This window comes from Columba livia, chromosome 22 (genome assembly GCF_036013475.1).
Source record: "Columba livia isolate bColLiv1 breed racing homer chromosome 22, bColLiv1.pat.W.v2, whole genome shotgun sequence".
NCBI classification, from domain to species: domain Eukaryota; kingdom Metazoa; phylum Chordata; class Aves; order Columbiformes; family Columbidae; genus Columba; species Columba livia.
Window position 1 is genome coordinate 3,080,775 of NC_088623.1, and position 25,648 is coordinate 3,106,422.

Genomic DNA, 25,648 nt, shown 5'->3' on the forward strand with positions numbered 1-25,648 from the left:
TCACCACAGAGCGTGATGGAAAAAATTGGTTTTCCCCTTTTTACAGCTGTCTTGCACTGATTTGAAGATTTATTCTGTCTTCCCATGGCATAAACTGGCCTGAGATGTTTAATACCAGCGGGGAGCTGCCGTGGAGAGCCTGCTTTCAAATCAGCAGAGGAAGCAGGTGATTGTTCGCACATTCTTTATTATCAAAAAAAGAACAAACCCAGTATTAAATTAAATAAATTACAAACATTTCTGAGCGGGTTATATATCATGCGTTTATCACGTAAGGCTTCAGAGCCATTACATGTCGACATCACTTACTTTAATAGCAAAAAATGGACACTTGAAATTATAATTTTTCTACCCCAGCGTGAATTTGTGCTTCCCTAATTCTCTTACCTGGGCACTTAGAAATAAAGACTGATGTTATTGCTGGAATCTGCCCATGGCTCCAGAAATGACATATCCTTCCGCCCAGGTCATCAGAATCGCAGAGCATATGGTCACTGCTGTTGCCGCCTCTCTTGACATCCCATCCATTCTGTTTGTAGGAACTTCAAGAAATGCAATTTATTTTTCATACATGGTCTATTGCTCTGAGGCTTCTTGTGTTTGGCCCATCAGGCCCTGAGACTGTGGAATCAGCATTCTGTAATTAAGCTTGAATGAAGAACTGGAAATTGGAATTTTCCTTGTTTAAAGTGGTGCCACCTCAGAGAGACAGAAGTATCGATTAGCTACTGTAGGAAAGTTTCTTGTTCTGTTGCACCGATTTCTTTGTTGCTTTCTTCAAACAAGCAAGTAAAAGGAAAACTCAGGCGGTAACGAAAGACCATGAGTAATCACCCTCAAAGATAATTTAAGAGAATTAATCTCTTGATTTTACCTTATAGAACAAGCTATACATGGATTTTGGAAAAATCACTGCTGTCTAAGATTAAAAAACATAATCACCATTAGTTAGTGGGTTTTTCCTTTTGGAAACTAACCTCTTTTGGTTTTATTACTCTCTCCTGTACCACATAATCAGAAACTGAGGTGGAGAAATGGTGACTTAGTTAATGAGGTGTTATTACATATCAAACCAAGCTGGCTGAGTCCTGATGTCGTTTCCTTTAATGATGGTTCACAAAACTCTATTTTCCTTAAAAATGAGACGTCTGGGAGCTGTTGGAAAGCCCCACTTTCTCTCCCCAGAAAGCCTTCTAGCAATTGGCTTTTTAGTATCTTGGAGTAATAAAACAGAAATAACTTTAAAAAATATAATTGACTTTCATTATTAAGGCCAGTCTTTATTTTTTGCAAGCATGGAAAGATAACAAACTATCCAGTTTTACTTCCATCACTGTTCAGTTTTTCTTGTCGCCTCTTGCGTTTTATCCCAATGCTGAAACACTTTGTAGGAAGATTTGAAATTCAAACAAAAGAAATTGTTTCCATTGCAATTGAAGTATGTGTCTTTATCTTAATTTTTTTTTATAACCTTATCTTCATAAAAGCCACGTTTGAGGTTGAAATGCACTGAAGAAAGAAGTGTCCCTTCAACCCCTGGTTTATGCTTAGATTTTTCAGGCTTTATATTGTCATCTTGTCATTACTGTCACAACATCAGCACTGGGTAGGAAGGGAAGGCATCAGAAAAGGAAGCTAAAATAGCAGTTGCTATTAGCATCACTCAAATGTAAAAGAATGTCAGATTCTTTAGAAATTATTAAGATCTCAGCTGTGTGTCGGTGGGTTAGTGAGGCAGGCGTGTTTGCCTGAGAGGTAGATGGTCCTGGTAGCATCAGTCTGTGGTGAATTTTAGCAAAAATAATCTAATGTAGTGGAAAATTGTTATGGAAATATGCCATCCCATACAAGAGATGACTCTTGCTGCACAAGTGACCACTTGAGAGCTCGTCACCATAGCACAGGGTGTCACTTGGGCTGGTCCTGAGTTGAAGACATAAAATACACTCAAATTTCAGTTTTCCTGCTCTGGATCGATGGCATTATGAAGTGTGTGCAGAAGGGGCTTCCTGCCCTGTCCCTGAATTTGCTACTTGTGATCAAAATGATTTGCGAAAAACAAATATCTCCCCAAAGCACTCAGCCATGTTCTGGACTAAAGCTTTGAGTCATTCCGATCAACTAGAGGATGGGAAGGGAGTCAGAACAGCCTTGGGGTGAACGCTGCTGTGCCATCCACGCTGTTCCGTCAGTGGAAAGGTCCCTAAAAACCTTGAGAGAGGGTTTGAGCTGGACCCTGAGTCTTTGAACACATGTTCAACCCGTGAGGCGGGCAGGAGAATATGTGCACATAACACACGGTGACAAGGGATTCTTATTTGTGATTACAAACTAGTCCTATTAGCAAGAAAAAGAAATGTTGTTAGAAAGTAGCTCTGCTGAGACAGTGTGGAGGTCTTTGGGTGTCAGAAATACGGGATGGGATTGCAGCAGCGGTGTCTGGGACATTATGGGGACATGGAGGAGGGGACACGGGGAAGGCGGAGGGGGTGGCACGCAGGGAAATCTGGGAGGTCGCACTCACTGTGCGGACACCCCAATGGTCAGTGCATGTTTTTGAACAGCATCGTGTTACAAAACTGCATCATAGAATCATTTCAGTTGGAAGAGGCCTTCAGGATCATCGAGTCCAAACGCGTCTTGCAAGAGTTGCTTTTGCTCGTGAGTTGAAGCTGTGAAAGGCTCTTAATATTTGCTTGTACTTCATCAGGAAAAGAGGGAGCGGGGAAAGAAAGGAGGGGGGTGCCCAAATTACATGGTGCCTGTGCAGACAGAAGAGTGCGACTGTGTGAGACAAAAAGCACTTGGCAAAAATGAGTGATCGTCCCATGTGTTAAGGCACCTGCCTTCAAATGAACTCGCTTCTCTTCTGTAATTAATGACATGGCTTTTTCCTGAATTCCTGCTTCTGGAGATTTCTATTTTCTGCTCCAGTATCCGCTGCTCTGAGTAGCAGAAGCAGTGGAGGGAGGAATTGATCAGTTTGAGAGGTGCGATGGCCTCTTGCTTTGCAAACTTATTGTATCCCCGGGTGGAAGCGCAGCTCTTCACGGAGGGATGGAAGAGAGGAGTCTGTTCGGGGGGGTTTGCCTGCACGCCGCTGCTCACAGAGCTGTCTGGGTCTCTGAGTGGAACATGCTGCCAAACATCTCCTAAAGGGCACACAAGGCATGTGGGGTTAGGGCTGGTGCCACAAACCCAGCAACGCAGCTCAGCAGCCGTTGAGTCTCAGAAACACCACGCTCCAACCCGCTTCCACGGGGGACACCTGGTGGTGGAGGGGTCACTCTGCCCCCCAGGACCTGGGTTCAGTGGGTGTAGGTCACTTCGGCATTAACAGTCTTGTGCTGAAAAACTCAAAGGGTGACCCTTCTTTTGTGCTTGAGCTAAACCTGACCCTAGTGGATGGAGACCACAGGTCTGACCATGAACCTGAGCTCTGTGGCCCAGAACAGATTGACGGACTCCCCGGTGGGATGACCGGGCTGCTCCTGCACCCGGGTGCCTGCCAGAGCCCCTTGTGAGTCTGGATTTAGGTTATGACTCAATGATCTTAAGGGTCTCTTCCAACCAAAATTATTCTATGATTCCACGATTCACAGAATGGTTGGAGTTGGAAGGGACCTCTGGAGATCATCTAGTCCAGCCCACCTGCCCATCTATAACAGGGATTTAAAATTATTTTTACAAGTAACTTCCCAAAGCATTACTGCTGTTAGCTGTTTGCCTGGCAAGGGCACAGGGGACTTCCCATCTAATAAATCCCAACCACAGCTTCTGATTTCCACCTCATGTCCCCAGGTGAAGAAGTGACCCCTGGAACTAGACCTCACCTCCTCCAAGTTCTTGAACTCTGCACTGCTTTCATCCACGGACTCGTCGGAGATGGAGAGCTCCGTCTGGTGCGGCCTCTATGCGGGAAAGAATCAAATCCACAAATTAGCAGAGTGCAGGGTTGAAAGGAACGAAACAAAATGACCAACCCATGGTTAAAACATGACACGTGCTCAAAGGGAAGAAGGGGCACAGAAGGAATCCTGATTCAGTTGTTTATCTCCTCTGACTGAGCTGGCATTTACATATCTCTCTGCCGAGATATGAGATACCTTAACTTATTCACCACAGATAACTGGCTAACGCTGCTCTGGTTCCACCTCCAATTATCGCACAATAAACCAGCCCATATTTGAGGAAACAGCTTGTCTGACCCTGTGTTGTCAGCAGGGGCCACATTTCTGCCTCTGTTTTTTCTCCTTCCGCCAAGGGAAGTGTTCGTGGATGCTGGGGCCATTCAAGAACAGGGGCATGTGCTTTGCCTTCATTTCCGAGGGCCAAATTCTGCATGCAGCTGCATGTTCCAGCCAACCCCAAACTGAGGTCGTAGTTCTGGGGCAGCTCTTTGGGCTTCCCCAGGCTGGGACAACATTTATCTCTGAGCTGGGGGGTTGCAGAAGACATTTACAATTCTGAGCTGCCATTGAAATCAATTCAATCAGTAGGTGCTTGGCCTGTATATGGGAATTATTATTATACATGAGATGAAATATTGTGTTGGATTTAGGCCTTTACCACTTGAGATAAACAAGGAACTTTATTAGGTGCAGCAGTGCGTTGTTATTCTTCCTTTGTGCTGACGTGGTGTGTAAGCCTAATAGTGCACTGTTGTGAGCTGGAGAAAGACTGGGGAGCGAATTTACCTCTTCTGAGACGAGTGGGTGGACAACTTCTCTGCTGTTTGCCAGGGCAAACAAAACAGCATCGTGGATGGTCAAGAAGATGTGACTTCGGTCCAGGCCTCCTTCTTCAAAGACTCCACCTGTGCTAATGTCATTGTACACCTGGGCTGGAGAAAGGAAAGGCAGGTGAATGAGAAGGAAACCAAAGAATGAAGCCTTTGAAGGTCTGAATGACTCAGAGGGTGCATAGGGAAGAAGCAGGTTTGCTACAGAAATGAGAGCGTAGGGATCTATTTTCCTACATGCAAAAGGTGGAGATGTTCCAGTCATATCACTTCCCAAATGAAAGGACCTATTTTACACACAGAAAACCAGTATTTCTCTTTCCTTTCTTCTGTTCTTTCACCTGTTCTGGTTTAGTCTGACAGGAGGCTGACAGCTCGCATGGTTTGCATAAAGAACACAAAAAGATCTCCTGTCTGCCAGGAGCACATCCATGGGGGAAAATCGCATGGAAATGTGTCCTTCATGGATTCTTACCATGTACATTTGCCAAGAACACTTTAATCCCAATCTTCTGATAACTGGAACACAGCTGGAAGGGATGAGAGGGGAGAGAGAGGATTAGTAACACTGCCACCCCTGTTTTGTGTTTATACATAAAGTCTTTTATCCAGGACCTTACGCGTGCCCTGGGGATGCTGAAGGAGAAAGCCACACAAACCTTCTACTGGGAAGGGCAAACGTCTTTATCTGAGCTGCCCAAGAGAGCGGAAGGTACCTGGGTGATACATTGCTTGGCTGTGTTTGTAGTATAGAACTAACCTTGCCTAGTGCTTTTGTGCCCATTAGGTCAACAAAACACACTCCGCTCATGTCCAGGATGATGGTGTGAAAGCTGATATATGGCGGTGCTGCCATCACAGGGTCAACATTTGCCGTAGGTGTGACGCTGAAAGTGCTTCTTTGCAGCGTAGAGGTGCTGCCCAGCTCACTGGAGGTGTGGACCTGCCCAGCGCCGTTGGCGGGCGGACGGAAGGTGACGTAGGAGATGCTGGCACCATTAGCAGTCGTCTGGTTGTTGTTGGTATCTGTTGGAGAGGTGCTTTCGAAGTCTTTCTGGAGCTCTTGCAAAGACAAGGTCTACAGCAAACCAGAAATGCAGAGTCAGGGCAGGGCACAGCGACCAGCGCGAGCTGAGATCCTGGCGTGGGAATGCACCTCAAGTATTCAGTGGCATGAAGTGTTTTAATCTGGACTAACTCCAGCCTGGTGCTAGACTGAATGTCCCTTGGGGTGGAGCACCTTAGATTAATTTTAAATGATTCCTGGTTGCAGACTGCTCAGCAATGCAAACCAAACCAAGCTGGGGTGACTGGGAAATGTGCTTCAAAAGGGCACAAGAGGACAAGCCCAGTTTCTAGCAAATTGTTCACTGTGTTCCCATTCTAGCCACCTCTACAGCTTTCTTGATGCCAACCACTTCCAGTCCTCCTGCATCTTGAGGTTTTGGCTATTGGGAGGAATGGAGATGTGGGTGGCAAGGAAAAGAAGCAAGAAGTGGTAAATGGGGCTGGGAAGACAGTGCAGAAAATCCTTTATCTAGAGGAGCTTTTTGATGGGGACTTGAGATCTTATCCATCAACGCAGGGAAACAAACTGAGTTACCTTGTTCTGCCCCAGTAAGAATTTCGGTAGCTGTGTTGGTGGTTGTGCTGTCCCCTTCTCCTGCTGTTTCACATATTTCTTCCTGGCTAAGTACACTTTACCGGGATCCACCCCGGTCTGTGGAAAAGACAAAAAAAAAGAAAGAAAATGTCTTTCTTCCCGTTTCACAGCCTGTAGCACATGGCGCAGGGGGACAGCAGCAGCTCATCCTTCAGGCAACCGGACAGCAACATCCCCAGGGTCCCTGCACACGCAAGGAGAAGAGACTTGCAGTGGCAGGATGACTCTGCTTTGGCAGAGCTCGGAGGAAGATAGTGCCAGGATTTGGGCATAACAAGAGATCTACAAACCGTCCTGAAGATCAGGGAGAGAAGGATGGAAAAGGATGGACACGACCATCTTTCATGGCCGTCTTAGTTACCTCCATGTAGCAACACGGGAGAGAGCAAGGCCCCTTTGGGCTTTGCTGCAAACAGGGATTTCTTAGGGCATCGCTCACCTTGGCTATAATCTTCTCGCGGAATATCTCTGAGTTGGCAAAATACAGCGGTGAGCAGTAGGTCACAATTTTAATCCCATTAAGTTCGTGTACCTGCAACGGAGACAAGAGATCAAACCAGGCGTGACAGGGGGTGTGTGAGGGGTGACGGGGAGTGTGGGCAGCAGGTAACTGGGAAGGTCAATTGAAGAGCAGCTCTCCTGCTACCCCTGAAATGAGCAGCAACAGCAGCGGCAACATCCTGGTCACACTGGGTACCAGCAGCAAAGAACAGTGTGTTCTCTGAGGGTGCTCTAGCTTCTGCTTACCTTGTTGTAGTCTTTAGGGTTCTTGTAGATGTCAGTGGAAATTACTTGGCCCAGGGCAGAGCCGTTACGACTGGGAGAAAAGAGACAAGCAGAATTAGAGTAAATACTGCAGGGAAGTAAAACAGCTTTGCTTCACATTCCGTACCAGGATTTGAAAATTTGCTTTATGAAAATACTTAGATTTCATCCCCGCAAAGTCTACAGGGCAAAAAAAGTGTCAGCAGTTTGACATCCCAGCTGGGAAATATTAATAAAGGGCTTTGATGGATTAAAAATGGTGTATAACCTTCACGCCAGTCTCTGCACATGTACAGGGGGGCTCTTAATGTGCAGGATTTTCTGCTGGGTACTCTGCGGGCAGCGTTTCGTGCTGAAGTGAATACCTGCAGCCTTCCCCCTGCCTTGGGATGTGCACATCGCTAAGCGTGCGCAGGAGCGGGAATGCAGGCAGTAAATTAGCGCCTGCCATTCCTGTTTGCACATTCCAGGGGCCGGGGAGGACACCTGCACTCCCCCAGGCTCCTGCCACACGTTCCTCCGAAACACGGGCCAGAGGTCTGTTATAAAAATAATCTATGGTTTATTCTGCAGTTTTGGGAGTGACACCGGTACTTACAACTGGGTATGGAATACCACAACCAGCACGGAAAATCCCACACCGACAGCAACTCCATAGGGAAGGCTCAGGAAGAAAGCGGAGAGGAAGCTGACGAGCCAGACCAGCTGTGGAAAGAGAAGAGCACAGCGGGTCATTTTACTGTGTCACGGGCTGGAGCACAGCGAGGGAGGGATGCTGGTATTCTGCACCCAAAGAACTACACAGCTGAGGATCAAAAGACCCAAGACCTGAATTCTGCAGCTATTCTAATTAGACGGTTTATTGCATGCTTTGGTGTGAAACATCAGTGCTGGGAAACCTGCCAAAAGCCACAGCTTTTCAGCTGTAAAAGCAGCCAGTGCGTTTCTTCACAGCAGCGGGGACATCCGCACCGTTCAAAACGTATCAGCCTCTCTAGTCGAGAAAAGGCTTTCTCAAATCAGACCATCTGCTGCTCAGAAAGTGCTCCCAGCGCCCCCTAAAAAGCTCCTGCTGCCAGTCAGAGAATTTCAGAAGGAATGGACGTGTCTGAAAACCATCTGAGCACCTACTGTTAATGACCTGAACACAGAGCAGATTTGATGACAAAGTATCACAGAGCATATCAAAACCTGCTCTGTCTCTTGCTCTGAGCTCTGTCATTTGTCATTTTTGTATATTAAGCACTCAAGCATCACCTTTCGTATGAAATTAGTCCTTCCTCAACATATAGACGTGCGTGCTGAGAATCATTATCAGGTTATTACAATCCCATCCTCAAGGCTGACAAAACCTATCTTTGACCTTGGACAGATCAGGGTAGCTTTGGTGACTTCAGCATCTTAATTTCTATGCGTGGTGCATAGAAATGACAAGGGCTTCCCCTCCACCCAGAGGTCACCCTGGGCTGTGTCTGTGGAGCGATCCCTCTAGTTAGCACTGCAACACAACCAGATTTGAGGTAACGAACACCGATGGGCTGACATCATCCAGAAACGGTGTTCCCAGTTTTCGGACAGGACACTGAATCTAGTTCAAATTCCAGAGAGATTAAGGTCAGGGGAAATGCAGTTCACTCCATTGGCATCTCCCTGCTCCCCATACTCCCTGCAGGATTTAAACTTTTCTCTCTCTAATGATTCTTTCCTGCATAACCGTGTCAGCTCAGACCTCGCGTATCCCTGGTCCGGTCAGTCTGTCAGGCTTAATCCTGAGCACGGACCAGTTTGTTTTTGTATCTTGTGCCATGTGCTAGAATGTGCTTCACGTCACGCTCGCACTCTGGGCTGCTAACCCATCTCTGCTCCAGCACCTGTTTGAACGGTATTTTGGGAAAGCTCTTGATGACTCGGGTCAGCCCCTTTGGACTCCTGATTTCTCCGATAAGGCGGTTTGTTGGGACCTGACAGGATATTGGCTCAGTGTCCACATGCACCACTCAGCCGTGGGAGTCCTGTTCAAACACTGTCTTTTTCTGTCAGACATTTCCAAATTCCGTTCTCACTCCCCCGCGCCCCCCGCCTGGGTTTATACATCAACCAGTGCCTGGAGTCCTTATCGCTGTGAAGGGCTCTCCTCACCCTGGAGGGCTATTGTGTGAGTTTTTAAGTCATGACTCCCAGATATTGAGCAGGGCCGGTTTGGCTAGTTCTGGGCAAACAGGCTCCCGTGGTTGATTGGCATTTAAACAGAGCAGGTAATAGTTCAGGCCTCTCTGATACGTGCGCTGAGCTTGAGAGTGCTCAGCTGGGCCGGACAGTCTCTCTGGACATCGTTGGCGAGGGGTTGGGAGCACGATCGCATCGAGAGAGCGAAACCCACCTTTTGCAGGGGCTCAAACTGCCCTCCTGCCCCGCAAAAACCTGCCGGGGGGGTGGTCTGCCCACCCTGCCTCTGCCTCCCAGCCGACCCCAGGCACTCACACAGTCCAGCTTGCTCTTCTTCCACAGGTAGAAGGGATCGGCCAGCTGCTTGAGGGAGTTTTTCAGGTTCACGGCAATGAGAGCTCCCAGGACGGACTGTGGACGAGAGGGGATCGTGTCAAGCTGAGGTGTGGATGTGCCACGCGTTGCAGCAGATGCTTTCCGCAGCATCTCCCTTCAGTGATCCAGTTACCACAAGGGAATGCTCAAAAACGTCTCACTTGGATCTGAGCATGATAATTTAGACTATTCTTGCTTCCAGACACTCAGTGCAAACAGGACCCCAGCCCAGGAATGAACCATGTGTGGAGATGTGGTGCATTGCACAGATGTTTATGTTACCTTTGGAAGAGGTTCGAGGTAGATCCCCAGAGCCAACATGGTCACCATGACCACCAAGGCCACAAAGAAACTTGCCACCTGCAAAAAAGAAAGAGATCACATCAGCAAACGCCAGTGTTTTCCTAAACCCCCTCTGGGTCTTTCCTCTCACGCTGCTCCAGCCAACGGCACAAGTGGTCCCTGCAGTATTTTACGTGAGCAAACGATTGCCTCCGAGAAATGAGCCCAGATTTTGCAGATCCCACAGATAACCCCAAACTTCCCTCACGCGGTAGCTCTGCTCAGTCACAGCCAGACTGGGAATGCAGATTTACAACCCTTCATCTGTGACCAACCCAAAGAACCACCCAGGGAACAAAACAGGGTTGGAGAGAGAGGATATTGCACTTTTAACAATGAGGAACAGTGATCTGTGGAGCTTCTCCAGACCTGCAGCAAGCGATGTCAGGCTGGCAGCATGCAGGGGTTTGTGGTCAAATGGGGTCACGTAGGGAAGAGAGGAGGAGGAGGAGGAGGTTACTAACTTGTGATTTCCCTCCTGCCCCATCGACGGCGAGAGTGACGGAGAGAGCACAGCAGATCACGTGGATTTTGAAGAAGGATCCAAAGAAGTTGCTGCAGCCCAGGGCCAGCATTTCCTGTGGAGATGGGGGAACATGGTCATCAGAAAGGACTCCTGCCCTGCCAGCACCTCTGAGCTGCCAGGTGGGAGAGCAGGGGCCAGACCCTGGGGTTTGTGTGGTCTGGGGAGGGATTTGGGTTCCCCACAGTGTGTCCCAGAGCTTTTCCTTCCAGCACGGGCTGGGACAGGCGCTGGTATAGCAGGGAAACCTGGAAGCACAGCTCCGCATAAACATGTTGTCATCTGTTGACACACTAAGGGCAGGGCTTCACGTGGTATGCGTGGCTGTTATTGAAAGCTGCCACTGTGCCAGTGATGACAAAAGAGGATTATGTCCTGCCTCTCACAGTATCTAGGTGACACACCAGGAATCCAGGTCTTTCTGCGCTCGCTGAGAAACACATGTGCCTCGTTGTGCTCCAACAACCTGCAAAAATGCTCTCTATGCCAGTGCTCAGAGTTTAAGACAGATCTGGAGGGAGAGCAAAGCAAAGAGCTCAACCTAAGGCTTTCTTCCCTTTCGCAGGCTCTCTCCAGTCCATGGGAGATGGATCTGCCGTGTCCTTTATCCCCCCACCTGGCAAGCTGCCACCCAAGCCTGCACGCACGGGAGCAGCACGTCTGTTTGAATCAGAGCACGTCTGAAACTTCCCCAATCACACAACAAGGTTTTCCTTTCACGCCTGAGAGCAAAGGGAACGGTCCTGGACCGTGTCCCACCAGACCAACCATTACCTGGTTGGGGTCCACGTCGTAGCCATGCTTGGCCGCCAGCGTCCTCCCCATGGCCAGGTTGATCACGTAGCCCACGATGGCGAGCGAGAAAGCTGTGCCGATCATGTCCTTCCACTTGTTCACCAGGGGCAGGGTCGGTGCTGGGAACCTGCATGCAAAGCAGAGGCCAGAAGCAGTTGTGACACGGGTGTCTGGGTGCTGGTGAAGTGGGCGAGGAGCTGGTGTGTTCAGGAATGACATAATCCCTGTGTACAGCGAGGACAGCTCGAGTGGCTGGTGGCAGTTGTGTAACAGGGCAGCCCTGGAAGGGGACTGTCGGGCAGCAGGGAAGAGTGAGATGTTTCCCGGCTGCAGGAGGAGGAAGGAAAATTATCTGGAAGTTGAGTCAGACCTGCACATGCACTTACCCCATGCCGATCACCCCAACAACGGGCATGCCGTACTTCTCAGGCATGTTGAAGCTACCGGAGATTGCAGTCGCAACTATTACCTGGAAGTACAGATTATAAAAGAGCAGTAAGCAGACAGAGCGTGAGCTCTCTCAGAAGCACTAAGCTTGCTGTTCTGCTGGGGCTGATAGTAGAAAATCAGCACTAAATTTGGGCTAGGAAAGGAGAGAATCTCCCCAGCAGGAGTTCTGTCCCTCATCCTCAGCATCATCAGGATGCAGGTACAGTCTAACAGGGACGAGCTGGGGGCAGAGGTGTCCTCCATGGGGATGGCCCATTTTCTGACCCCAGGACGTGTGGGAGTCACATCATATTCACTGCATAGATGCTCTACATGAGGGGCCATCTGTGGAGGGACTGTCTCCTTGGGAGCCTGAGGGACAACTCGTGTGTCACTTACAATGATGATCTCCATGGGGATGGGCATCCGGATCTTATTCATATACTTTAGGTTGAGCTCCTTGACAATGATCAGGAGCACGGCGCTGACCAAGGCGTAGACCAGGGAGGCCACGTTGGTTTTAGGCAGACCTTTACAAATATCAATGAACGTCTGAAGGGGAGAGAAGAGGAGAAGGTGTCATGGGGAACCAGAGTGGACAACATGGACAGCACAATTGAGAGCACTTGTTACCATAATCAACTGCAAACACCCTGAGATGTGCCGAGGGTGAGAGAAATGCTAGAAACTCTGCTGCTGAGAGATCAGCAACCAGCCCTGGGCCTGTGCTGTCTGGTTAAATGCAGTTCTAGCTGCATCATTGGAGGATGCATACATGGAAGATGCAGGAAAGCCCAGGAATGGGTAAACCTGCTCATAGCAAAAGCTTCTGTTGCTAACAATTGCACAAAACTCCTGCTGTAAGGCAACACGCTTTGTATTATCACCTAATCCCAGACCCGTATCATTATTTCTAATTAGAAAGTAGCAGACGAGGGCTCAGATGATGCTGTGAAGACACTGGAAGCAGCCCAGACGTGCTGGGCTGGTAGTGCTGCAGAGAGTCTGTCCCCCTCCACCTTTCCCGTCTCCCCAAGCCCTCTCGGTGATGCTGCGGTGGCCGCTGGGGTAAGGAGGTGCAGGGGAGGCCCCTGCCCAGAGCACCCACTTACGTAGACGATAGCTAAGGGCCCGGTGTAAGATGGGACCGTCAAGCCGAAGACGTACTTGAGCACGGAGATGAGGATCTGCAGCCCTGCTGCTGTCATGAAACCCCTGATGAAAGACTCGGAGAGGTAGATGGCAACAAAGCCAAACTGCACGAATCCCAGGCACAGCTAGGGCAGGACAGACAAGGCGTTAATCGGAACGTGCCGAGGCGCAGAGCCTGAGTGTGCTGAGGCATCACCCACTTAGAAGTGGGGCCTCTTCTGGCATCTTCTACCACCATCTCTGCTCCAGAGAGGGACCCCAGCTGACCCTGTGGGGTCAGCCCTGGCCAGAGGACACAGCAGAGGTGGTGCAGTGAGTCCTTACTTGTATGATGGCTGTCAGGCAGGCCAGCGTGGCAGAGATCTCCAGCCTGGCTGCTTCCAGGGCTGTGGTGTTCACGCTGATCTCATTGGTAGTATGGTTGAGGTACTCGAAGTCCGACTCCGGAGCCAGCTCATGGCAGACGTTGCCAACAATAATGCTGATGACAGCAAAAGTACCTATAGCACAACATTGTGCTGTCAGCAGGTTGCTCTAGAGAGCATCCTGTCCTGGAAGGCGCTTGGACAGGTCGGGCTGTCCACACCGAGCCACCCAGCCCATCATCACAACCAGTGCCGCAGTGGAAGGCGGCAGCAGTTCCTTGGGGTGAGATCTTGCTGTGAAGCCAGAATCAGGGATCCCATAAACCCCTGATGGCGCAAACGTGCCCAGACTTCTCTATTGCCCAGAGAGGTGGTGGATGAACCATCCCTGGAGACATCCCAGGCCAGGCTGGACGGGGCTCTGAGCAACCTGAGCTGGTGAAGATGTCCCTGCTCATGGCAGGGGGGGCAATGGGGAGCTGGGAAGGTCCCTCCAACCCAAACCATCCTGTGATTCTTTGATTCTATTCTGGAACACACTGAGTATTCCCAGCCTGTATTTAACTGCCTTGTGCAGACAATTGCTGTGCAGATTCTTACCTGGGACCATCTGACGGATACCGCCAAGGAAGAAATATGTTACCAGGGGGAAGAAGGAGGAGTAGAGCCCATTGACGGGTGGCAGGTTGGCCAGCAGCGCGAAGGCCATACCTGGAAAACACAAGGGAAATGGGTAGGTCAGCCAGGTCTGTGCAGCTGGCGGCCCTTTGACCTGCTCACGCTCACATCACCTCCGACAAGGTGCTGCAGCCAAAGAGGGCAGGGAAAGGCACCGCGGAGAGGTGTAGGACAAGCAGGTTGGAGGTAGAGCTTGCGTTTATATACGTCAGCAGTAAAGGTAGCTAATCCCCCTAGACTGGACATCAGCTGTCATCTGCAGACCTTTATTTGAACTGGCAAAGTGCTATCCCCTCCTGGTGATCCAGAAAGTCACCGTATCTCACCTTGTGGCACTTGAATCGTCCCCGCACTGAGCCCACCGAGAACATCAGGCAAAACGTAGTCCTTAATTTTATACTTGGGGAGCCACACAAGTATTGGGAACAGGCTGTAGAGGATGACTTTGAATCTGGAAGCTGAACATCTAGAGGAGACAAGAAACCAATGCAAATAAGTGAAGAAGGAAGGAAGCAAGCGAGCTGGGAAGTGAGCAAAAAATGAAGGATATTTGTATGAATGTCTCAACCTTTCTCCCACACCAAATCCTGAGCCCAATATTTGGTGCACAGCCCTTCCCTGCGAGGGCAAGGTTGGTGCAGTGAACGGGCTGGGGGTGCCATGGAGGGTGATTGTGGGCATGTTCCTGAGTCTGTGAGGTCCCTGATGCTGCCACAGCTGGAGCAGGAACCTGCGCAGAGCAAAGGATTTACCTCCCCAATACCCCGATACCCTCCAGGTGCGGGACGGGTGAGCTGTAGAGAGCAAACACAGCTCAGAGATTCATGCACAGAGCCAAAGATGAACTTTTTCAGGTCTTTGGTCAAAAAACCACAAGTGTGTCTGAAGGAAGAAGATTGCTGCTGGGTTGGCACATGCAAAATATTATATCTCTGCTTCCTGTATGACTGCCTTCGTTTTTCCAAGGAATGGATTTCCAAGGCAGCAATCAGCAGGATTAATCACCTTTATTTAAGGAAAGCCAGTACTGTTTTTCATCAGAAAGCTGATAAAAGGAAATCCCGGCTGGAAAGCTTGAAGAAATAACCCCCAAACTCATATCTTCATCACCATTTATATCTTTTTCATTACTAAAAATTTGGAAAGCAGAACCCCAAATCCTGAATGCACTTAGTGCAAACTGTTCCGCTTATTTGCCTTGCAGTGGAGCAGCTGAGGCAGGGAAAAGAACAGCCAGATTCACTTGCTTCAGTACAATTTGCATTTCTCCTGTGCCTTTCATCCATCTTCCAAAGAAGATCATGGAGAAGGTTTCTCAGGATATAAATGGGAACTACATCCCCAGGTCTGAATTAAATCCTAATTCCAAACCAAATCTGCTTTACATTTGCCCCAGCGATTGTGTTCTATGTTACCTGAAAAGGTTTTTCAACTTTTCCCCAACGGGGTAACTTCTGCTTTTCTTCTCGAACTCTTCATCGAAGAGGCTGACGGAATACGCGGGACGTTCGATGACATAGCGAGGCCTGGCGTGGCTCATCTCTGGATCATTTATCAATTTTTCCCAGAAAATTAAATAAAAAGAAAGAAAAAGCGAAGCCAAGAATGTAAGTGGAGCTGGCCCCGGCCGCGGTATAACAGACCAGACACCTCCAGCGTCTGGGAGCCCTCCCCGAACTTCTCCACCCTAAATAGTTTCCCCGTGGCGCGGAGGCAGGTCCTGGGAGTGGCTTCTCCCAGCACCGGGGGCTGTTGCTCCCCAGCGCGGGGCGATTTTACCGGCTATTTTGAGGTGATGCTAATGAGCGATGCCGCATGAGGGGGGTCAGAGCGTGCCCTGGGTTGTCTGGCAGATGAGCACGGGTGTTAAGCCGAGCTCTGGCAGCATCTGCGTTTGTGCCTGGGGCAAAACTTGACCTTTCTCATGCCTCAGCTTCACCATCTGCCAGTGGGGTTGGCAGGACTGGGCAGCCCTGACACGGTTTGCAATGGTAGATACTGGCATCATGAACAAAGGCGGTTTCCAATGAGGTGTTCCCGTTGTGCTCTCGAGTGGTTTCATTTGCATTCAGCGATTTCTTGCTTGCCAGGAGAGGCTGTGGACGAGCCCTTGCTTTGCTCTAGGAAGCGATGCGCAGAAAGATAACCGTTGCCAATTCGTTTCAGTGATAAAGATGCCAAAACATCCCGATGGACTAGTCCTGCCCAGTATCTGGGTCTCGCCAAAGAAAGATGCTGAGCTTCAGAGAGCCCTTATTTTACTATGCCTGGGAAGAGGCGAGAATCATTCTGAACTGGAGAGGCTGGGGGTGGAGGGAGGAAGTGGTCAGATATAAAACAATCATCTTGGTAATTGTTCGTGGTATGGAGTGTATCTAAGTGGGTCATTGCCCAACACAGGAGTGGAAGAGGGGGTGGAAAAAGCTGGTGATTCAGGCAGGAAAACATATAAAGAAACAACATTCAGGTTGCTGAGAGCTTAAGGAGTGATTTGAAAGCACCAGCTCCTCCTCTCTCCTTTTTCGGCACAGTGAGAACTGGCGAATTCAGTGCACACCTTAACACTGACTTCAGTGGAACCGTGATGAGCAAAATGTCCATCCATAGGACTGAGGTCAGTCCTCCCTGATAAGCAGTTACCTCGGAATGGGGGCTGGAAACATGAGTAACCAGCAGCTGAGCGGCCCAAAAGTCCCGGGCAGGCGGGAACGTGTGATGCAGGCAGCCGAAACTTTTGGGAGAATTTAGGTCAACAGGATCATTATGCAAATAGGAGTTAATGGGTTTAGAAAAAGAGGTCATCAACCCCACTCTTTCGGTGGATGCTTTCGCGATCACAGGGGCAATCAAGTGCAGTTTGCTGCGAAACTGCGATGGTGTGGTTCAGATTCCAGGCTCCAAGCTGCACTCGCTGACTCCAGAGGGACCCCAGCCTGTGTCTTTGGAAGGCCAGGGCTGTTCCAGCTTGCTCAAACAGGAGACAAGCCCCATCCTTGCACTGCCAGCTGCTTATTCCAGTGCCCTCTGCAGGCATGCACACACTGGCACCCCTGCTACTGCTTTTCAGCTGGAGACACCCTGCCAAGAGCAATTACAAGCCTTACCTTTTGGACGGTTGGTGCAGGCCGAGACTAAGCAGTGTCCTACGCTCTTTCCTAGTCCCTAGGCTCCGGCCAGAAGGCCGACTGATAAACAGCCATTCCCTGGTTTTCCCACGTCAGTCTGCGCAGCACTTGTCCCTGCCTCGTGGCCTTGCTGCAGATCCTGCTGCCGAGCAGGTTCCCGGTCCTGTGCCAGGTCCCAGCTCCACAACTCTCCTCTGGATTCACAGTTCTCCTTTGTGAACATTTTGTAGCCCAGGTCCTGGCCCAACAACTGGATTCTAAGGCGTGATATATCCAGTTGAGTTTCTGGTGCAAGAAGTGTCAACTTTATTTCTCTGCTCCATCACTTGCTGAGCAGCATACCTGCATCAGAAAGACTGAGCCAGCCAGTTACATCACAGCTCTTTAATGAATTTCCCCTGCTGAGCGAAAGTGCTGGCAATCACAAAAAATAATAAACAGGGCAAGTATAGAGGTAAAAATATCCCCATGATTAAATTCCATCTTAAACAAACAGGCTAATGATGTCAGAGTCTCGGACAGAGTCAAGTTCTTGACTTGGCTTATCACTGGCCTTGCCCTAGATCAAACAGCAGGTTAAACCTTTGAGATTTCAGAATTAAAGAGAACGAGCTGTGCGACTGCTCCTTGAACAAAAGGCAACACCAGCTGTCCTGGTGTTGATGGGATAAGACCACAACAAGCTGCAGAGCTGGTTTAAACCCTGCAGCTGGGGCAGGATGCTGAATCAATGCAATGTGTGTGGAGAGAAAAGCAAAGTGCCACTAAGTGGCTGTGTTGCAGGGACCAGGTTTTTCAAGAGCTCTGTTCCAAAATGGGCATGGAAATAAAGAATAAGGTCTGGGGGAAGAGCTCCAAGTGTGGAGCCCCTGTTACAAGAGTTTTAGGAAGCCCATTCCTCCGAGGTGTTGGAGTGGGTGATGCTGAGAAATGTGGAGTTTGGCCTCGCTGATAAATCTGAGCCTGGGATCTTGGAGAAACTATGACACACCGAGTGCGTAACTGTGATGTGATACTTGGAGCCAGCCACGAATGAAGGCAGAACTGCTTCAAGAATATGATGTGGGTGAAAGATGTTGTCCCAATAGGTCACCAGTGAAGAGTCCCGTCGGGTCATACCTGCTGCAGACCGGCTTGTGTGTGCCAGGCACAGACCTTTTTTCCCAGTGTTCGTCTTGCAAATGCACTTACTAAGCTCTTATCTTCTGTCCCGGTGCTGATGATAGCTGTGTTTGGGAAGAGGAAAGTCACATTGAGGTTTCTGGCTAGTGTTGATAGGAGCCACTGGCATAAAGCCACTTTGCTGTGCTGGCGTAGGCACTGAAAAGGGACTCCAGCCCAAGAAGTGAGTCAAAATTTAGTGGAAAAGCAACCTGATCGCTGCCTTGTGCGTAATGTAAGGTCCCAAATTGACCCCAGTGTAAGAGCTGGACATTCAGGGAGTGCCTCTGCTACATTTTGGGCAGAAAAAAGAAATCAGTGCTCTGGAAATAACGTTTCCTCCTTTGTCTGTCCCCTCTCCATCCCCATTCTCCTTGCACAGGGCAACGTACACGCAGATCTCCCTGCTGATGGAGTTCAGAGGTCTGTTCTCTTCCAAATCCTGGGTAAATCGTCATGAAAAACATCTCTCTCCCCTCTCCATTGCCCAAGAGACGGTTATAAAGAAGCAACTCTCCCCTACCCCAGGAGGCAAGGTCTGCCCGGAGAAGGCGAGCACAGGTGCAAGGGTTTGATTGCGACACGAGGACAAGGTCTTGACTCCTGTTCCTCTGAATTGACGCCTTCAGCGCCGCGTCCACCTCGAGTCCCAACCTCCCACTTGCAGCTCCGGCCGCGGGGACTGCGGGAGCCCCAGGGCAACGCGGTGAAAGGGCCAAAGTCTCGCAAGGTCAGGGGAGAAACCTGCCACCTCCTCCTCTGGAACCTCGGCTGGGCTTCTTCACTGCGGCGTGGCATGGGGAAGGGCAGCGCGGCTGCAACGCCAGGCTCTGAGGTGCCAGATGCTGCAGCATGGATGCTGTCGTGCCAGATGTTGTAGTGCAACGTGCTGTGGTGCTGGATGCTGCGGTGTCAGATGTTGCAGTGTCATGCTCTGCAGTGCCAGATGTGACATCGCTGGACACCACAGTGCCAGATGTTGCATTGCCAGATGCTGCAGTGCCGAGTGCTCCCCCAGACCGAACTCTGCCTCACCCTCTCACCGCACACCTGCATCCCTCTCCCTTTCCAGCCTCTGGTGTTGAGCTGGGCTGGCAGAGAACACAGGCAGGAGAAAGAGGTTTCTGCCATCAGTCAGGTATTTCAGAAGGACATTGGATAATTTGCCCATCAGCCCAGTGGATCCAGCCCCACACTCCCGGGTTCTCACTCTCAGACCTCCTGGCATCAGGGACAGTGGCTCATGGGCCACACCAGGAGCTCGTCACCAAGGGACCCCCAGCAGGTTTGTTCAGAAAACACCTCGCAGTGGTAAATCTATAGTCTCGCATTTCTGCTACAGGTGTATTGCTACAAACGTCTTTCCTGGTAATCCGAGGAAGAGGCAGAAGCAGGGGAGCGGTGGCTGTTTCAGGGGCTGCACGCATGGTGCCATGTACTGAATGCACACACTTGACCATGGGCTTTGACTTTTCCTTAATTTCTGCCCTTTGGAAATAGAAGCGGCTGATGCTAGGAGAGCATATAGGAGCTAGGAAAAATACCCTATCCTGAAAATGGCAACCTCAGAAAAGGCAAAATGCCAGAGTTCATAAAGCTCAATGAAAACTTAGTTGTTTCAATTCAGTTTCCATCACGACGGCTGGTGGAATAAAAACCAGAGAGAGAGGGAGAGAGAGAAGGAAGGACAGAGGTGCCAGGAGGTGCCAGCCGGCCCTGTCCGAGTCCCAGAAGGAGCCGTGTCCTGCGGGTGCAGGGACAGCGAGGGGACATCTCTGTGTCCCTCCCGCTCCCACCTTCCCATCCCGTCCCACTGCGCCGTAGCCTTGGCTTGACCGTCCCGCGGGAGCAGCCGTCCTGTCCTTCCGCCCCTGCCCTTTTGCCAACAGAGAAGCCAGGCATTAAATCAATGTTTTCTTTTTGTTTAGATCAAATATTTGGAGTGTGAAAGAGGTGATTTCCACAAGGCAGATGGCCCTTTTCTTGTTTTAAGCGAACTGGGCAGCAGCGCTGCACTGTGCTCTTGTTCTGCCGGTGCTGGGCCGGTGCCAGTGTTTGATATACCACTTCATAAGAGTTTCTAACCAAACTAGCTCTGCGCTTGGTAACCAGAATAATAAGATCTGCAGTCATCTGCCAGCTACAGAAGGTGAAGCTAAAGTGTTTGGCTCAAAGGGTGTTTATTAAAGAAAAGGCCTATATTCAGCAGCTCGGCTTCTGCTCTTTTTAATGCTGCTGTAAATGCAGCGAATGCCGTGAGCACGGGGATCTGCTCTGTGCTGACACCGGGATAAACAAGCCCAGATTTGGCCCGCTTTTTCTGCAATTTGTTTGATTAACATTCTTGTTCTCAACCCCACCCTCACTCTCCATTACTTTGGTAGTTGCATCCAGCGCTGTTGGAGGGCTGGGCTGGGGCACAGCCCGGGGTGCTGAGCTCCAGGATGCAGATACAGCCCCATCATGATCCTCCAAAAGCCGCTGGCTTCCCTGCTGTGCCCTGGAGGTGTCACTGTGCTGGATGTATCCCAGCGGTGCTGGGATCAGCCACCTCAGTCCATCCCCTAGAAAACGGTGTCTCCATCCTTCCCACCCCCTCGGCATAGAGAATCCTTGGGATGGAGAGGAGAGAAGGCTGGAAAATGCACTTAAAAGAAGCAGCAGTGCAATTTCGGTGGCCCTCACTGCCACAGGTCTCTGCTTTCCATGCGCCTCTGACACAGACCTGACCCTTCGCCTTTGAAGAGCCGGCGGGCAACACAAATCCCGAGGAATTAAAAAGGCTGCAGCATTCTTGCTCTGCCTGCGAACACTTGTCCTGGATGCCCGCTGAGAACACGCTCCTGCCCGCACTCCCCACCTCTGCGGATTCGCTCTTGGAGGAGGAAAAACACCTCTGGGGTCACCCAGTCCGTCTTCACCCAGAGGTAGAGGATGGGAGAGCATTTCTCTGCTGGAAATCTCTGACCCGGGGCAGAAATACTGTGTGGCCAGCAACAAATGTCACTCCAAGGACTCAGCTTCAAGGGAGAGGAGGACAGGTCTCTAGCTTACATTTTCAGCTTGCTTACAAATAACGTGTGGACAAATTTTATCGGGGCAGAGCAGAAAGCATCCTAGCTGCATGAACAGCGGCTTACCACAATGGACACAGTCTACCAGTCTTAGGGGGATATTTGCTTTTGTCTCTATATGAGAGAGTTTGCCCAAATTGGACATAAACAAGCCATGAAATGACACTGGGAGGAGCTGGAGACCCTGCACCTGGTCTGACAGGTCTCAGTCTGGGGCAACTTTTGATTCCCAGGTTTAAAATTCCCTCTTAATCCAATTCCATGCCCACAGTCATGCATTGGGGTGTCCCGGGCAGCAAAACCCTTTGCCTCGGTCAGATTCCTGTGCGCAACCTGTGCTCCTCAACCATCACTTACAGAAACTGGGCTCCGCATCCTTTTTCACTGTGTCTGTATGAGCAAACTCAGATTTGGGCTGCAACATCCTCGGGGCAGGGACCACTTTACATGGTCACATGCACAGAAAGCTCTGATCAGAACAAGGATCCAAAACCGGAGGGTCTGTCAACAGTATTGCCTCTCCTATACCAGGCAAATCCCCCCACAGGTCTCAGCAGCAGCCAGCCAGGGTAAGATGGCAGGATTTATTCTAGTAGTAATTCATTCACATATTTGGCTCTTCCAGCCTCTCTTCATAAATCAAGCTCTTGGATCATTTGGTGTTGCTAATTCCTGAGTAAATCTGCTGCCGTAAATCCCCTTTGCAAAAGGAAGGAGAAAAAGAGAAAGGAGGGGGGGGGAAACAAAATAGAAGTACCAGTTCTTCAAATACTGAAACTCACACCCCGTGGCTGTGCAACCGGAGTGTAAATCCCCCACGCCCACCCAGACAAAGAGCACGATTGTTGGAGTGGGGTTACCTGCGCCTGGCCGGGCAGAGAAAGGGCCGATTCTGCGAGGGGAGCTGCAGATGTGGAGAGAAAAGCCCCGTCCAAGAGGTGCTCCGGAGGAGCTGTGCGGAGCTCTGCGCTCCGAGGAGCCCAGTGAGTCATTTATAAATCACCTCAGTCAAGGGGACCGAGGGCTGTGCTCGGCGCCTGATTGGCTTGGAGGAGCTAATTGCAAGCAAGTACACCCAGGCTAAGCCCAGGAGATAGCCAGGGGAGATAAGGAGAGATCTGAAGAGGGACAAGGGCTTTTTTGGATGTCCCCCTTCACCCCACCCCTTCCCACTCAGGCTTGGGCTTTTTGATCACCTTTGCAGGTCCCTCCGTGCTCTCGGTGACAATAGCTCATATTCACTGTCACCCCAGGCCCCCTCCCTCACCTGCTTTGGACCTGGGGTGGGAGAAGATGCTTTTGTTGTCCCGGGTGAGCTTCCCGGTGCAGTGGGCAGCGTCTCCCCGGCCTTTGTGCTCGGGGCGACTCTCCGCCTCCGGGATGGACAATGGTGCGCTTTGTGCCAGCGCCGGACCCCGCCGCTCGGGCTTTGAAGATGGGATTGGCAGGGGCAAGTGGTTTCTTTCTTATTTCCATGTTCAAAGGGATGAGAAGAGTGGGAAGGAGAGGTGAAGCCCCCGCGACCTGCCCAGGAGACAGGGGAACACGTGGAAGGATGTGCTGGTGCGCGCCAAGCTGGGCTCTCCATCACCAGCCTTGCAGGAATGGTCCTTGGCAGGGCCAGGCGGGCGCCACACCTGAGCCGTGTGCTCGTCTGGAGTTTGACATGTTCTTCGGATGCTCCTGGCACAGAGATGGAGCTGGGAGATGCTGGGAAGGGTTGTCTGGATGCTGCAGACTTGGGGGTCACCCCTCAGAGGTACCGATCAACCTCCTGGCCTGGGGATTTGCTGGTGTCTCAGTAAATGCAGGGTTTTGAGCTGAAAAAAGGCACTGGTGTGATGTGTATGTTGACAGGAAGCAGCCGCATCAGACTAGCGGAAAGGGCTTGTACCCTGGTGCCACAATGTCCTTGACCTGTGCTGGCATCACCATGTCCAGGCTCACGGTCCATGTCCTCCCAGAGGGATGTGACAGTGCAGGAGCCAGGTACCCATCAGGATGTCAGAGATGATGAGACGGACATCACCAGGGGACACCACCGAAGCAACAGGCCACTAGAAGGACGCTGCGGTGGCTATTTGCTGTAGAAGGAACGGATCTTTCATGTCGCCATCATCTCCAAGGACAGCTCTGCTGCACTCCCTGCTCTGAGTTCCATCCCAAAGTGCAGACATGGGGCAGGTGGGATGTGCTGCCACCTTTGAGCATTTGTTGGCCTCTGTATGGGGAAAATGATGGGAAAAGGGAGAGGGGAGGGAAAAGGCACCGAGAGAGGGGGGAGAAAGAGGGGTGCGTGACTGGGGTGGGAGGAAGGGAGAAGGCAATGATGTGGCCTTTGCTCACTCCCAGAGGCTGTCAGAGTGAAAATCTCTGGTACCTCGTGCATGCATCAGTGTTTACTGCTGAGAAACCTCGTCTTACAGGAATCAATCATTGTGTCCAGACCATGCCAAAGGAACACCCTGCCGGAGGGTGCCAGAGGAGAGGGGGCTGATTCATTCACCTCTGACAGACAGAGGTAATAATTGCCAGGCACTTATCCTGTAAATATCATTAATAACCCATATCAAGTGTTGTTTTTTAAAGAGCAGCCTGATATGTGTGGAGCCCTTTGAAACGGAAACGCATGACATGGCAGGAGGACCAGCCCACAGGTGTGCGCAGTGGTCGGGGCAAACCCGGGGGACCCGGAGCACCAGCACCCAAAGGTGCCAGCACAGGGGGAGGAGACGACATCTCTGCTGCAGAGGCCATGCTGGCATTGCCAAACTGCCTGGACTATCAATTCATGCTAAAATTGACTTCTTTTCTTTTCCCATCATCAAACTGGCACCTTTCCTAGCACAGCTCCACCAGTGAAAGGTTTTTTCCCCCTTTACTTTCCTAAACTGACATCCCAGTGTGGGCAGAGCTGTGGAGCTGGAGAAGTGGCCATGGGCTTGTATGGGGTAAACGACCTGTTTAAGATCAGTATCTGCGCCTGGAATAAGACCACAGACCCGTGAATTTAAGCTGCCACTTTAGTCCCAGCCTTTGAAAAAGAGCAGATGCCAAGCAGAGAGGCTGCGCAGCCGTCCAGAGGGGACAGGTCTCACCTTGGGGACCAGCCCAGCTCTGATCTTTAAGAGCAACATCAGCTTCACTTCCACCTAGCTGGTATGAAAAGGAAAATCCCAAAGCTGGCTCGCTGCATGGGTGAAAAAGAAACAGCTCCAGGAGGTTCCTGCTGCTCCTCATCCTCCCACCTGCCTGCTCTTTGCATCGGGCACTGGACAGACACGTCATGTAGGACCCAAGGGGTCCAAGGGAATGTGTCCGTGGTAGAAAGATGGTAAAACGCAATTACACCGGGGTGCAAAGCCAAAGCAGCCAAATGGACCCAGCGGTGCGGTTGCTTGGGGCTTGCGCTGGGACATTGTCAGGGCTGAGGCCCATTGGGTTTCTCGCCAACCCAACAATGGCAAAACCCGAGGAAGTTCTCAGTCCTGTGCAAGGCAATTTGCCCACAAGGGATGACTTGCATGAGACCTTCAGGGTTCCCATGTCCCCTTCAAACCCTGGTGTCCATCCCGCACAGACAGACTCACCACTGGGGCCAGGCGAGCTCATGGGGAGGGCTGGCGGCAACCTGGTGCAGGAGCTGCTGTTCCAAAGTCCCGGTGGGTGTGATCGGGGAACTGCAAGGTCTTGCCCTCTGGAGGAACCAACCTCATACAGCCACCGATGGTCCTTTGGCAGTTCTTGCAACGGGAGGTGCAGTCCTGGTCAAATTCCAGTTCAGTAACTATAGCTATAACTTTGATTCTGCTTCTTTCTGCTTCTGCTGTGGCCCAAGCTGCTCTCTTGGGATGTGTCCACCAGCAGACTGGCCAGGATGATGTGCACGGCATGGACAAGTGTTCGGGGAGCATCGGGGCTGCCTAGAAAGCCAGAAGGCACTGGGAGATGAAAAGATGACACAGAGACTTCACCGAGTCAAACCTGGAGCCCTGGGTGCCCGGACTACTGAACTGTTTATCTTCTGGTCTGATAACAGCATACCAAGTGCTGGAATGCGTGGATTTGCAGATGATTAATATTAGCAGATATATTGCACTTAATGAGGGTAATAATTCAGTGGTAATTTATTGCTGGTAATGATGAGAAAACATCCTTGGAGCCCTGAGGTTAGAGTCAGTGGGGAAAGGCAGCGTGTGCCCCGGGGTGGAGGGGGAGCTCGTTCCTGGGAGCTCTGCTGGTGGCGGGACCTGCAGGTCGCATCTCCCTCCCTCCCTCGGACCTGCAGCCAGAG

General features: G+C 50.7%; 1 protein-coding gene across 1 annotated transcript; it reads right to left on the reverse strand.

Annotated features, from left to right (window-relative positions):
• Positions 1–170: 170 nt before the first annotated feature.
• On the reverse strand, positions 171–22,364 carry SLC26A9 (solute carrier family 26 member 9). Its single transcript, XM_005515627.3, has 21 exons — positions 22,215–22,364; positions 15,410–15,536; positions 14,321–14,460; positions 13,917–14,027; positions 13,276–13,451; positions 12,912–13,076; positions 12,199–12,351; positions 11,757–11,839; positions 11,350–11,497; positions 10,517–10,630; positions 9,993–10,070; positions 9,651–9,746; positions 7,768–7,874; positions 7,152–7,221; positions 6,844–6,936; positions 6,345–6,461; positions 5,502–5,819; positions 5,217–5,271; positions 4,698–4,843; positions 3,834–3,911; positions 171–3,152 (listed from the first exon to the last, which is right to left on the reverse strand). Exons 2-21 carry the CDS (start codon positions 15,532–15,534, stop codon positions 3,105–3,107), a joined length of 2,421 nt encoding a protein of 806 aa, XP_005515684.2. The 5' UTR covers positions 15,535–15,536; positions 22,215–22,364; the 3' UTR covers positions 171–3,104.
• Between the last annotated feature and the right edge of the window lie 3,284 nt (positions 22,365–25,648).